General features: G+C 29.8%; 1 protein-coding gene across 1 annotated transcript; it reads left to right on the top strand.

The window, feature by feature from the left end:
• Window positions 1-728: 728 nt before the first annotated feature.
• LOC132758869 (uncharacterized) lies at window positions 729-14,012 on the top strand. The gene is made up of 9 exons (XM_060750576.1): window positions 729-863; window positions 2,688-2,749; window positions 3,565-3,864; window positions 4,115-4,242; window positions 5,228-5,459; window positions 8,159-8,269; window positions 8,801-8,821; window positions 12,998-13,050; window positions 13,761-14,012. The coding sequence occupies exons 2-9, from the start codon at window positions 2,695-2,697 to the stop codon at window positions 14,010-14,012; spliced, it is 1,152 nt and encodes a 383-aa protein (XP_060606559.1). The 5' UTR covers window positions 729-863; window positions 2,688-2,694.
• Window positions 14,013-15,411: the final 1,399 nt, after the last annotated feature.

Below are 15,411 nucleotides of genomic sequence, written 5' to 3'. Positions count from 1 at the left end.
TCAGCTCTAGTGCACTAGAAGTGCACAAGGGTGGGAAGTTTAGTGTGAACTCAACTGTATATGGAAGATAATTCGAAAATTAAGCAAGGTATTATTATAATGACCTTCTAATGCAAATTTCTGTCACTGTGTGAAGTTTTTATTAAAATCGTTTTCATGTTTTTTTTTCGGAAAAGCATTGTTAAAAAGTATCAAAGGGAGATTTTTAAAAATAACGTATGATTCCTTGACACTGTTATTATTCTAACTAGTCTCTACAACTTCTTGAAATTTCATTGAGAGATGTCATTGATAAATTAAAGTTATACCCAGGAGGAGCATTGTGTGAAAATCCCACCCATTAGTTGATGAACTTGTTTATATCAAGAAGCATGTTGACAGTATCAAACAAAATGGTATAACTTGAGCACAATGTCATAAACTTAGTCTATTGATTTTAATGTTAGTAAAGACAATTCAAAAAGAAGACAAATTATTTGTAATTATCTATTCTAAAACGTTTTAACGTTGGGTCGAATCTCCTTAATTTGCAATGTTTTACAATATGTATTATCAGGCACAATTATCTATATATCATATTTCCATAGAGTGTGACAAATAATCTTTATCCCCAACATAATAAAGTCTTAACCATGTTATACTTTAAAGATCGATCTTTTGATTTAAATGTTCAATAATTGCTTTATAAAAAATCAAGCAGTTTTAGTCACGCAATAACTGTATCCGAACGATTGATTGCATATCTAATAATTAACGTTTTGATTTGAAGTAAAATCCTCTACCTGAAATATTTTATACGTAGTTGGTGTCAAACAATTAAAACAATATTCATAATATAAATTGTGATATAGCAAGTGTTTAAGGTAATACCTTTATAATACCTTTTCTTTTATCTGTTTTGTTGATTTGAGATGTAAATTGCTTTATTCTTTAAAACCATGTATGTTTGTTTATTGGTTTTATTGGGTTTTACGTCCCACCGACACATTAAAATATGCCGACGTTCCAGCTATACTGGTGGAGGAAGACTTCAAGTGTCCTTCAGTGCATTATTTAAGGCAAGAACGGCTTAAGCCGTTCCTCTTATTTTCGGCGTATATGCCATATGGACGGCTTTAGCCGTTTCTATAATAATAATAGTAATAATAATAAATTAATAATAATAATAATAATAATAATAAATATAAAGAAAATTATACTATCGACAATAATTATTATTATACTAACAGATTTGGAAACATATATCATTATTATAATACTAATAACAATTAATAATAACTATATTAATTAATAATATAGTAATTTCTTAGAAAATCCTCTGGCAAATAGGTGAACAATAAAACAATAACCCTCTGGCAGCGAAAGGGTTAGAATAGCACAAAGTAATACGGTTGGATAACATTTTAATGGTCTATTTCAGCCAACTACCACACTGTTTTTTTTTTATTTGTTGTCTCTGGAATACTCAAATCCGATGCACAGCAAAGATGGCTGTAAAAGTAGTACATATTCCAGAATCACACAAATAAGCTGTAAGTACGGGTTAGTTCATATAGAATTTTTTTTTTATTTTCCGTTATTGAAATATAACCGTCGATGTTTTTTTATCGTATTTGAAGGAATGAATATTTGTTATTAAGCAGGTAGACATACTGACGTGAGAGGCGCTACATAAACCCTCTTGGTTAAAACTGGAAGTGATTTGCACTGTGGGTTACTTTCTTCTATTGTGTTTTACTATTAAGCTGCATATAACATATATCGTCATATGAAAGATCAACATAATAAACAGTGAAATGATGAAACAAAATTCTGGACTTTTAAGAACTGCTGGTCATAGCATTACCCGCACCCTATTTTGGTTTACATGCAACCGTGCATAGTCTACTTATTTTTACACGCAAAGATTCATTTTTTTTATAATTCAGTCTGGCAAATTATAATATAGAATATTAAAGGGTTTGTTGGCCATCTTTGATGCCTTAACTTTTCTGCAGGGTTTCCCGAAGAAAATGAAGTAAATCGTGGCTATTTAGAGCACTAATTTGAATAAGACAACAATTTCTTATTTTATCTTTTAAAGAACAGTTGTAAAAGTTTTCAACAATATTAACGATAGATTATATATGTTCAGACCGTAAGTATCCATAGTATCCAAAGTTCAACAAAGTTTAAGGTCGAACAATTTTAAATACTAAATACTCGTAAAATTGAAATACCCTAAAGATTCGTAAAATTGAATTGAATTCGTAATTTAGCATAGAACGATATATAAACGTACTTCTATTTAATCAACAGTAAAGAGCGAAATAGTTCTGTACTTACATGACTTATTTCCCCTTCAAGATGTTTTAAGATATTTTTGAACTTCAAATAGTATATTACGCGTTTATGTTACACATTTTTCCGGAATACTTGTAGCGTCTGTTTAAAATTGTATAATACCAATCATCATTTCATTAATTAAATAAATAAGTTGCTGTAATGAGTTATGAGTATTATTTTATTAAATGTCAGATGCAATTAAACGATGTACTGTTCTAATGAATATGATGACCGCAATATTTACTGAGACATTTTGTATCTACTCCTGCCATAAGATGCAGATGCTAAGTTTAGCCTTCCAAAAGTTATTATAAAGATATTTTATCATTTTTTATGATGATGTATTTATTGTTTAATTTCAGCACTACAATGGATGCACTAACGAAATTGATTGTACTGTCACAATTGTTTCTTAGAGCAATTGGTTAGTTGTTATTATTATTATCGTTATTTTTTATATTATTTTATATACATTTTAACTCATTGGAAGTGGTTGCCGAAGTGTTTTTTCTGCATTAAATATATTTTCATTGTAACTTGTAGGGAGGTGTATATTTTTTGTTTTCTTCATGTTTATTAGTTTAACTTTACATTATCATAATTAAAATCGAACATTGTCTGATATAACGATATTATCAGCATTCCTATATGAGTATACATAAATCCTAATTATGGTTCAAATATACATCTTACCAATATTAATGCAGGCAAAGAGCATTAAGCACATCGTTCCCTTTATAAATTACAAAGTTGTAAACACATGACGAAATTGATAGAAATGACATGGTAATAACTATATTAAACAGAGTTTTGCCGAATACATCTGGATTTGTTTAGGAAAAAAAACCTATACAGTATATGTTTTGTTACAATAACAAAGCCATAATATTCTGAAAATTTAATTGCAAATTAAATGTCGTGAATAAATCACTTTTTTTTCTTGGTTATTCTCATTGAAAATGTCAGTCTATACATTCAAAATCAACATAAATGGTTAATTATACTATAATTCCAACTGTAAAGATCTTCTAGTTTTAGCGTATGATAAATCCTTATGAATTTAGATGTTTCAGCTATTTTTTACCTTGTTCTAAATTGCTGTATTCTATCAACAATGTTTGACATTTAAAACATTGTATGATTTTCAGTCTACTGTATTTGTTTACTCATATTTTTTTGAGAAAAAGGTAGTGAATTACTTTAAGTAGACTTCCTTATTTGTATTTCTTTGATTTTCAGTTGCGATCGACCTAACATGTGACAGCGTCAATCCTTTGATACAATCTGATGCTACGTGTATTTGCACAAACGCACCAGGAACAGGCATAGATTGGTATTTGGATGATATGTTCCATTCAAGCTGTGTGCTGTCTACAATATGCGTACCCCAGTACAGTGGTTACAGTTACTCGATAAACATGACTGAAAATGTTTATAAGATGACTATGAATTCATATAATTATAGTGATTGTACAAAGATTACGTGTAAAGATCCGAGCGATGGTAGCATAATGCAGTCAAAGGTCCCTCCGTCAATAGGTGGGGTAATTTTTCATATACGTATTGTATAAATTATATCCAAAACATTGAATAATCAATATCATGAAAACAGAAAAAGAAAACATATATACGAACAAAATAAACAAAATGAATATAATATATAAATGAGAAAAGAAAATTGTTTCAAAATCTTTATTTTTCCTTAATAATACACATTTCTTTGTTGGAATTGCCTTTGAGTCTGACATGTTTTCTAATATATAAAACCGTTAGTACATAACTATTTCAGTATTCGATACGACCTTACCTACATCAATGTCAGAGCCAGGGTCGAACAATACCAACGGTATTATTTCTGTTACAACTGGCTGCATTTCTGGTTTCTCGGACTTGAAGTATGACTGGTTTATAATTGTTGTAAGTTTTTTTTGTTCTTTTTAAACACGGAATTCTGCATTATATTAGTAAAAATATGTCCTGAAATCACAGAGGAAATTCGCTGCTGTCATTGTTTTATTAATTAAGGACAAAGATTAGAAAATAAATTAATATATTTTACTATAACCTGCTCTGCATTTATAACATACAAGGTTTGTATAAGATGCAATTCTATTTCATCAAGTGAGCTTCAAAACTGTATACTCACAAGTCGCTTGAACTAAAAAATGGACATGAGATTGCAATCTAAATCTTTTATCATAAATAATTGTTTGTATAAATGACCAAAATAAACAACCCCATTAAATTAAAGTTATATAAGTTTTCTTTCGTTCTAATCCATTCCAATTTAATATTAATGTTTTAAAAATTATAACCATTTGAAATGTAAAATATATGAAATATTGAAATGAATATGTTTAAACTTTGCCTGAGATGTAAATTATTCAGTCCATCCAAACCGACAAGTTTCACATCTTTAAACCCTTTTCAAAAGGACGGGCAATTATTTACTAAAGCTGTTATACCGACGCCAGGTTCTTGACAGATCTAGCTGAAGACTGTCATTGATTTTCCAGAACAATTCTAGTGTGAAATTATATAATTATAAATTTCACTGTGATATTTTCGAAAAAAAAATTATTGATCCATTCAAAAGTATAAAATAATTTCATTTATACGTTATTCACAATAAGCTTACTTGGTCTAATGTTATTCAACTCGTTGATCGTTATTATTATAACATTCAGTGCGACACAGAATGCTGGATCAGTTTTGATAAAAGTATTTATTGTTGAAAATCATTACAAAATGTTGCTTACATATTTGTTGGTAATTAACTGCATTATACTAGTAATATTCGCACAATGTCCACGTGAAAAACTATAGTTTAAGATGCTCTTGCTACCTTTTGTTATTATTGCAATAATTTATTTTGATATTTTATGTTTAAAATGCTTTCAAGGAAGGTTTAGAAGAAATATATTCTGTAGATGAATCAAGCAAAATTGACACTAACGACACCTCTTTGTGCACAAAATGCAACACGAATGAGAATGGAAAGAGAACAATTGGATTTCAGCATAAAGAGACGTCAGGGTCTGGGACTAAGGCCGTCCTTTTTAAAGTACTATTGCACCATACATCGACAAATTTGCAACTTAATATTACATCAAGCTTTTATTACACAGTAAAAGGTTAGTTTAGATTTTTCAACGATTACTTTTTAAATACGCTATTACCTTACAAACTAATTATGAGGAGAGAAAATAAACCTTTTCATGCTTTAAAATGTTCATTGTCGCTGGTTGTCATCAATTAATCGCTGAATATCATATTTGAATTAATTAATTTTTGTATCGCATGCTGATCCTTTTATAAATGCAAAATATTTATAATCATGCGTTGTGATGGGTATTAAAAGTATACTTATATCTCATGTTGAACATTATATGTCATTTATTATGATAATCTATAATTTTTAAATTATTTAATCTATCAGAACGTTGTACTTCATGTTTAACGTTGGGATTTCAAATAAAGAAGGGAAAAGTCATTGGCATTTCTAAATGATTCAATACTTTCTCTGCTTTTAAACAATATGTCACTGATAATATTATAATAAAAGTATGATATTTCACAATAGCTTAATTGCTTCACCAGTTTTCAATGAACAGTTGATATGTCAACCTGTGAACAAATCTAGTTGACTTTACAATAATTTATCTTTGAATATTATATCGCTTTCAATTGGGTAAACCGTTGACTGATTTTTACAACAGCTTAATTACAGTTATTCAATTTAAGCAAAATTAGCGAAAAATATTACAAACACGATCAAGTACTCAAATATTAAGACATAAATTGTCATGAGAGTAGAACTGGAATGTGATAATGAATACAAGCCTCGAGGGCTTTAGCCCGTGGGCATTATACATTCAAGGGCCGAATTTTCACTATCCGCGCCCCTCTTTGCCATGTACGAGTATTAATATCTGCATATATGTAACTTGGATTTAACTAAATAAAAGATTGGAGCAGTACCTCTAGACGCTTGCAGAAATCATGATCACAAAATAGACCAATAAAGATTTTCCCCCGATTCTTACATGTTTTATTCATAATCGTAATACTATGTAAGTCGGTGTGTAGAGATGGATTGCACGTTTAAAAGTTCATTCCGTTGTGTGAAATTTTGCGATATTTTATTATTTAATCACTCAAGCGCCTTGTCCGGTATGTACCGAAATATGTTATTAAGCTTGGTAATCCAATTTTTTTTTATATTTCATTCAGTACAGGATTGGAGCAGTACCTTAAGACGCTTCACAAAATAGACAGAATCGTTTTTTTCTCCGATGCCTTCATTTTTCATTCATTTTCGTAAATAAATCGGTGTGAAAAGGTGAATAAGACGTTTTAAAGATAAAAAGACGAGATATAGGTATTTAGCCATTGTATCATCTTTTTCGTATAATATACCGGGATGCAGTTATTTTTTGTGGTTTTCCAATTTATTTTTAGTCTCACTCTAGTGGCTTCCCTTATGGTATACAAAGAATCAAGAAGCAAGTTTTATTTCCTCCCGATGGTCGTATTACTTTTTACATTGCAATAAAAACAGTTTTTGTACAAAGTTCGCATAAAATCAAACGATTCATGCTTAAACCATAAACATAATTTCACTTTTACGTGACGTCATTGTTCCTATTTGTTGACATACTCGCGTCAGCGGGTCAATTATTGTTATGAGTATTTCGGCACGGGCCACAAACTCATAATCGGTCACGTGACACTCATACTCAGTTAAAATCAACGACAATTGTGTTACAACGGACGCTCTGGTATAGTGGTTAGCATCCTGGACCGGCAATCCAGAGACCCGTGGTTCGAGTCCCGGCTGCGGCGTGCCGATCTTATATATATATATTAGTATAAATTTACAGTATAATCCGTACTAACAACCACCCCGGAGTTAAAACCACACCGCCATTAAGACCATTTTTTGAAAAGACGTAATTTTCTGTTCTTAATGTTCAGAATTAAGACCACCCCGCTTATCCACTTTTAATACCACCAGATTCAGGCCCAATTTATTGTTTTATTCTTTATTTGAACCCACTATGGAGACCATTGATATTAAAAACAACACCTATTTAATTCCTAAATTTGTTAGTATCATCTGCTTGAATGCTCTTAGGCATGACACTTGATTTCACAAGATGTGGGAAAAAAACTGTTGCTATTGGGTTATTGTATGAAATGAGGTAAGAAAGTAAATAATAAAGTGTTTTAATGTTTTAATGTTGCTTTCAGCACATTTTTTTGTGTGGTGAATTAATTTCGTATTTGATAGGTTAACTATGCACATCATATACATGTAATAATTAATATTGAAATCAGACCAAAAAGAAGTTAATGTTAAATTTCTTCAGAAATATATTTACCTCTCATCAGATTAAATATTATAACATTCTTTTATATTGTTTATAAACATATTGTTTGTTCATACAACATGACTAAAATAGACCATGGTCATAAAGTATGTATGATCGTCTTAATTGAGGGTTTTCACTGTACATTAATTTTATGAGTGACTGTCAAATTCAATTTGAATTACTTGAAGGCCTTGTTAAAAGCATTGTTTTTATTTTAAAAATATCATAAATAAATAAATAAATAATTAAGGCCATTCAAATGTGTAAGTTTAATGACGGAAACGGCAACAACAATCTGATTGTTGTAATAGCTCGAAATATTTATTCATAAATTTCAAGCTAGTAAATAACAACATATGGATATTGTATTTATGTTTTATTTGGATAATTATTTACCATATACCTCTCACAATACAATTATGTTAAATTATTTTAACATCTTTATTTGTATTGCTCAGTCACAAGTGAGGACAGTGATGACAGTGAGGACAGTGAATTGAGCATAGGTGCTATAATTGGTATTGTCTTTGTATTAGTTATCGCGGTTATACTTACCTGCAATGATCTATGTAAGTATTTTTAGCTTTGTTTTTTTATGTATCATAGTAGCAATCCTTCCTGGAAGTTTAAAAATTAACGATCATTAAAATGATGCGCATGACACAATATCTCATTACTGTGACAATTTGTGCCAAATATTTTCAAAATCCCCTGATAGATAAGGTTATTAGTCTGATACAATGTAGCACTAATTTTTCACCAACAGCAATGTTGACCTATCAATACCAATTGAACTTTGACCTTCAAGGTAAGCGACGACACATCGTCTAATTATTGTGAACATTTATGCCGAATATTTTCAAAATCCCTTGAAGAAAGTTATGGACCGGACACGATATATACACGTGTAAATTTAAAAGGAATTTAATCAAAACAATTTCAATTATATATTTAGTTATTTTTTCAGTGTCATTTGCCGTAAATTGGAGACACAATTTGTTAACTCACAGATAAAGGTTCATTTAATATTCTGAAACATTTTTTCTTAAAACTTTATTTTTACCCGTTATATGTTAGTGTTTATTTATTTACAATTTCAGGTTTTTACCGACATAAAAAAGGTAAATATGACCGATTTTGATCAGGTTTTTAACTATTGTACTTGCTTAGTGTTATAAAATAAACAAGACTTGATTATTGTTTACATCAGTCTTTATTTTGTAGGCGATATGTATTCAGCAGTTGTATTTTGTGATTATGCCATGCCATGCCATTAGGTTTCGAAAATCCTACAGAGAGGTTGAAGCTTGATTTTAACATCTCTCATTGTCAGACATAACTTCATTGATTCGGGCTCAGAATGTTGAACCTAAAACAATTGTTTTTAAGGGCTATTAGGCAGTAAAGATTTGTCGGGAACCACCCCCCCCCCCCAAAAAAAAAACAACAAAAAAACAACAACAACAAAAAAAACAACACACAAACAAACAAACAGTAATAAAACAACACACACACACACACACACAGACTGGTATAAACAAATTTTGACAAACAGTTATTATTTGATTTGACTATCGTAATGTGTAGTTATAGAGTTAGAAAGTATCATGGGAACTTGGGAACAGGACTGCGCATATTGCGGCGCATATCGAATCGGTACAGGCTTTTCATAGTGTTTGTCAGACCTTTTGATATTATTTAAGTGGGTGATCTTAAATATATGATCTGAATTTAATATAATCTGCTTGTTTAAAAATCAGTCAATTTTACGGTATATTCAAAGAAAAAAGAAAGAAAAGGAGTGGCATCCGCCATTTACCGTAACGTTCGGCGCTTGTTACTCGCCTTTATATGCTTGGTTTTTGTTTTAACTTTTCTGGTTCTCACAAAATTTAGGTCAGACCACTATATTTATTTTCACATATCTATTGTCCAACAATATGCACCTGGCACCTCATTAACCTTCGTAAAGATCATTGGATAAACACTGGCAAGTTACGAATTTTAAGAGGCTATTTTTTCGTTTGAGTGAAATGTGGTATATATTTTCATGAAGTTCAACATGATGAAGATAAAAGGATATTTTTTCGTTTTTCGTGAAATATGGAATATATTTTCACGAAACATGATAAAATGCCACATACTTTCACGAGCCGGGACGAAGAAATAACCTTTGTATTTAATTTCATCAAAGAAAACTTGTTACGAACCCTCTTGTTTGCTACACAAATGCAATTGTACAGCTTTTTGCACGCGATATTTAGCGCTACATTGTGACGTCACGTAAACAACTCTTTAAACGTCTGTACAGCGTTAATGACTGAATTAAAAATACTGATGTTCGGATTTACTTTCTTAGCGTTAAAAACAGTATTCTTACGAGTGGCGTAGACACAAGTGAGAATACTGTTTTTAAAGTTCGTGAGATGAAATAAAATTACATCTTACACAACAAACAAACAAATTTTCCTTTTATTTTATGCTTAAAAACAAGTTAAAACGAAATTTCCTTGATATTAACTTTAATATTAAAATCTGTTTTCCACACTGGTAGCCTCCATTATGTACATGTATTAGTCGAATTTCTCATAAAATACATGAAGTCTTGGACTGAAAAATCAACGTTAAATGGCGATGATATTATTCATTTTATTCAAATAATATGAATGATCGCTTGTTTTAATAACGAAAACAAACAATTATAGTAGGAGAAAAAGTCAAACCATCCATCTATATTTCTGTTACTTACGACGAATTTATATTAGACCCGGCTCTGTGAAATGTAAGCGGTCTCAATTTTTAAAAGTTGTGTATTTCACGGGAAGAAAATAATTGTGTTTGATTCAGAGGGATATCATTTAGATTTGTTAGTCATACATCTTTTAAGGAGAAAGAAAACTTATTTGAGGATTGTAACAGACAATAAATAAGTGTTGACAGATGTGTAAACATTCAAAAAGCGGCCGGCTAGGAAAAAGGAATCATGGACTTTTTTAAAGGCTTCCTGACGAACGTAGGGTTGTTTACTTACTCTTCGGGCTGATGTCTGTCATGACTTTTCATGTGATTAGGCAGTCATTGCTCGTAGGATACCTAAATATGCCCAGATGTCGTCAAGAGAAGTTTTGCATGTGGAAGGAATTGTTTTTTTAAGACTGTAAAAATGAAACAAAAATTTAGAGACGATATTTGGTAATTGGTAATATGAATGAATTGAAGTAAGTTTTCTTCTTTTTATTATTTTTGAAATTTCAGTTATTTATCAATTTCAGCTTTGCTTTTCTCTAAACAGCCCTGACAATGTCAGAATTGTCAGCAATAATACAATTGAAGTACCGCATGGGGAAAATCTTAAAAAGTAGTCTTATCATTGAAAAGTGCGAAATTATATTTTGATAATTTTCACTGTGAAATTATCAAATATAATTTTCACGGATAAATCAGTAATCCACTGAAAAGCATAAAATAAATCGATATATTTGTTAATTTAAATTTAACACGTCCGTGAGGTGTAGTGTATTGGAACAAATGTCAGGCTATGGATCGGAAGGTCTCTGGTTCTATTCCTAACCAACACCACGTTATGAAGCCACACAATGTTTTTTTAATTTACTTGCAATAATTAATTTAGAATCGCTGTGCAATATCTGGTTTTGGACACCTTTTAAGAAGATGTATACAATTGTACATATTATTTCATAAATGAGCTTTAATAGTAAGTACAAAGCGTTTATAATACAAATCAATGACACTATCTAGCTTAAATGGTGGTGTTACTTGTTTATGGAACTTTTTTGGAACAATTTTGTAATAATGCAATTGATTACAGTGAGTAATTTATGTAATTTAAAAAGCCATGGCATTGTTTTAACAAAAAACTTTATAATCATATAAATATATTATAACATTGATAACTTTACGAAACAGAGTTCAATTAAATTGGATATTCATTTATCAATACATGAAATTGAGTTTTGTAACATATCATCTGAGTGCTGGTTCGCAACGGAATGAATTAAAATGTTAAACTTACACAGGAATAATTGAATACACATGAATTTACAAGTAAAATAATTCTTATATGATGCGTCTGAACTTTGCATTTTAATTTCCTTACAAACAACGTACTGAATAAACTGGAAATCAACGAAGCCTTATAAAGATATCTATACCACAAAGAACCTTTGGCAAAAAATTGGCTACCATTTCAAACAAGAAGTATCTTTAAAAAAAATACTCGGGCGAAGTAAAACTGGTAAACTTGCATATGTTATTTCTAAGGTTTTGATACCTAAAGAAATTCTAGCAATGCCTGCATAGCAATGATTTACTATTTTCATGTAGCTAAGAAAGAAACAACAAAGTATTTTGTAAACATAGACATTAAATTATAAGGAGATTGATGTTTATGCATCTTTGATGTAAACTTGTCGGCTTGTAAACGTTATTGGTGCTCTCGTTGTATAACTCAAAATTTATACTCGGTAAGTTTTAGTGTGAAAAAAACTGATGTATTTTTTCTTCTTTAAGAACTGCTTGTTTTTATTATTAAAACAAGCAATCATTCTCATTTTTGTATAACATAAATTGTATCATTGTTGATTTTTAACTTACTCTTTAGCTCAAGACTTCATGTTATTAATGAAATTCGTCTGAAATTTTTGTTTTGGTTGCCATCAGGGAAACATTGATATTGATGTTAAAAACGAGGAAATTAAAATTTAATCTTGTATTTAAGTTTGTTTGTTGTGAGAAATGATATTTTACAACAAACATTTTTACTCTTGGATACAAGCAGCAACCAAAAATTAACATCTTAAATACCTATGCTGAAAATACAGCGTTTAGATATCACCGCTAATCTGGGCTGTCGTCCATTCTAGGAAATGGACTGTTGTCAATGTGAACAAAGATCGGTAATTCAGTTTTATTTTCGGAATAACTTAGAAAATTTGATAACACAAAATAAAGATGAGAAAATGTTGTTTTATCGTTGGTTACATTGATAAATACTTTTTAGATCTATATTATTTGAAAATAACGTTAAGTGACGGATTTTTTTATGGACATGTGAGTTTTCAAGAACTTTAGAATGTCAAATCTTATATCTAGCTTTAAAATGCCCGTTAATCTGAAGCCATGTCAGTAATTATCTTAAATGAATGTTTAATACATAATTCATACTTTTAAATTGCTTTATATTCTTTTGATATTAAAAAGACAAAGGTAATTGTTTGTTCTTTGCATTTATTTTTTTTTCAAGATTCTAAGATACATTTTAACACTTGTAAATACAGTAAATATTAATGATGTCAACGATGGAGCAATGGAGTTTAACAGAAAATACTTTGTACAATTTGAGCATATATTCTCTAACAAACAAGGAAAGTCTTAGAAGCAAACACTGAATATACATGTAACAACACACTGTGAGCAATTATATATTATATAGAATACAGATACAATTTTTATATGAAAGTGCTTTGATAAGATTTTAGACATACACATTTTGAATTTTGAATAATTGTACATCGACAATCTAATGGATACTGTATATAAGAATCAATTTGAAATAACATAGTTTACATATTATCTGATGTAAAAGTTATTTATATGTAACAGTAGATTTCGTTTTCAATCTTGTTTAATGAAATTAAGTAAACCATGAATTTCCTTAAATGAATGTTTTATGCATAATTCATACTTTTAAATTGCTTTATATTTTTTTGATATTTAAAAGACAAAGGTCATTGTTTGTTCTTTGCCTTTATTTTTTTTCAAGATTCTAAGATACATTTAAACACTTAGAAATAAAATCGACTTCACAAACAGTATTTCAAATAATTTTTAAACAAACATTATCAGAATACTTTTTGAGCAGTTAATAATTACTTCTAATCCTGCTAAATACTTGTATATCTACAGGCGACCCGGACCATTTCATGGACCTTTTATAAGATTGTAAACATCTACTTGAGATTGAAAGTGTGTTTGATAAAAGAATGTCATTGATGCGCTTTGTTTCTCAATTTATTAATGTGAATGCGTTTTGTTTTGTAGGTCCACCTGCATCTGGAACTAAAACTCCTTCTGAGACTAATGTTTATGTATAATAAGGCATCAACGTTAATACGAAAGCAAAGATATCATAGTAAATTTACTCAAGCATCAGAATATCTCCGGCATCACATGAAACTACCAACACCAGGATTTATTTTAGACGTAGACGAGAAAAACGGTGAAGGTATTTTAGTTGACTTGGTAGAAAAGACAATATATTACCAAGATCCAATTGCAGAGTACGAAATTTGAAAGCATCAGACGAGCTTTAAATGTACTCATTTATATTCATAATTGTGATGAAAATTGTCATTACTATTAATACATGGTGAAGATTTAATTTTCATTTTAAGTATTCAAATGTATTCTTAGTTAGCATCAGCAAGCAATACGTTTAAATAATTGTAGTAAAAGACATAAGCATTTGTTAGTGTTATTGATTCAAGAGTATCCTTTGTTATAAATTTAACAACTGCATAAAATCTGAGTGTATGAACAATGAATATACTTTATGTTTAAAATTGTCCTGTAGTGAATATGATATCAAACAGAAGATATTTTTTATTTTGAATTAAGTATATACAATATACAACAATATATGCATGCATGAATATGAAAAATGGTAACACACTTATAAATAATTAATAAATTAGTAAATTAGAGAGAATATGTCATGCAATCCTTAAACTTTTTAAACCAATATATCTGAAACAGCTGCTATTTTTATTTGACAACCATGACCTTACATTATTTATTTGTTCGGCTGTGTGGATGCTTCTAATTTAAGAATAATGTTGTATTTAAGTCAGTTAGTCAAGGAAAATCAAATCTTGTTTTCAATACTATTTCATTTATGGTAATTAAGTTAAGTAATACAAGAGCCTATAAAATTACGCATACACATTACATATATTAACATTAAATTCGTGTTATGAATATAATGCAGAAACGAGATTGATTCAAGTGCAGCAAAAATAGATTTTTCTTTGTTAACACTACCACATATGACACTATCGCGTCTTTTAATCGTTTGATAGAAGGTTAGCGTTAACTCCTTTTTGTACGAAAATATATGTTGACGATAATTCAATGTCAGTTTAAGATTAAGACAGCATACGAGTACATTGTATATGACAAGGGGTTAAAATTGTCCAAATTCATTTGATTAATTGCTATCATAAAAAAGTCCAACTGACGAATTCAATTTCACTGAGCGATGATCTATGAATGCTTTGTGCGTAAACATAACCCCTCAGAAAAAACATAAGATGCTTTCGGATGCGGGTATAGCCACAATATAGGCAAACGAAACGATGGAAAAGAAATGATTCTGGAGAGGGCTGACTTACTATGAGGAAGGGAAGAAAACTTAATTATAAACATATGCCAGTTAATTAAAAAAAACGAAATCTGGCACCTAAACATAGCCGATATTTTTGACGAGGCATGTGCGAATCATCAGATCAGTTTTAAGTCATGTTAACATCTGAATTGCTTTCTAGGTTTTGAAATGATTAACTGACAAATTGACCTATCAAATAGAATAAAAAATAAGTTAAGATAGAATATAAATTCATTTTTACAAAGTAATTACTTTGCAAAAATGAATTTATAAGGATTATCTCAACTTCTGAAATGGTGACATATTTCA

This window comes from Ruditapes philippinarum, unplaced genomic scaffold (assembly GCF_026571515.1).
Source record: "Ruditapes philippinarum isolate M1 unplaced genomic scaffold, ASM2657151v2 ctg271_1_1_1_1, whole genome shotgun sequence".
Taxonomy (NCBI): domain Eukaryota; kingdom Metazoa; phylum Mollusca; class Bivalvia; order Venerida; family Veneridae; genus Ruditapes; species Ruditapes philippinarum.
This window is presented reverse-complemented; position numbering and strand designations above follow the sequence as displayed.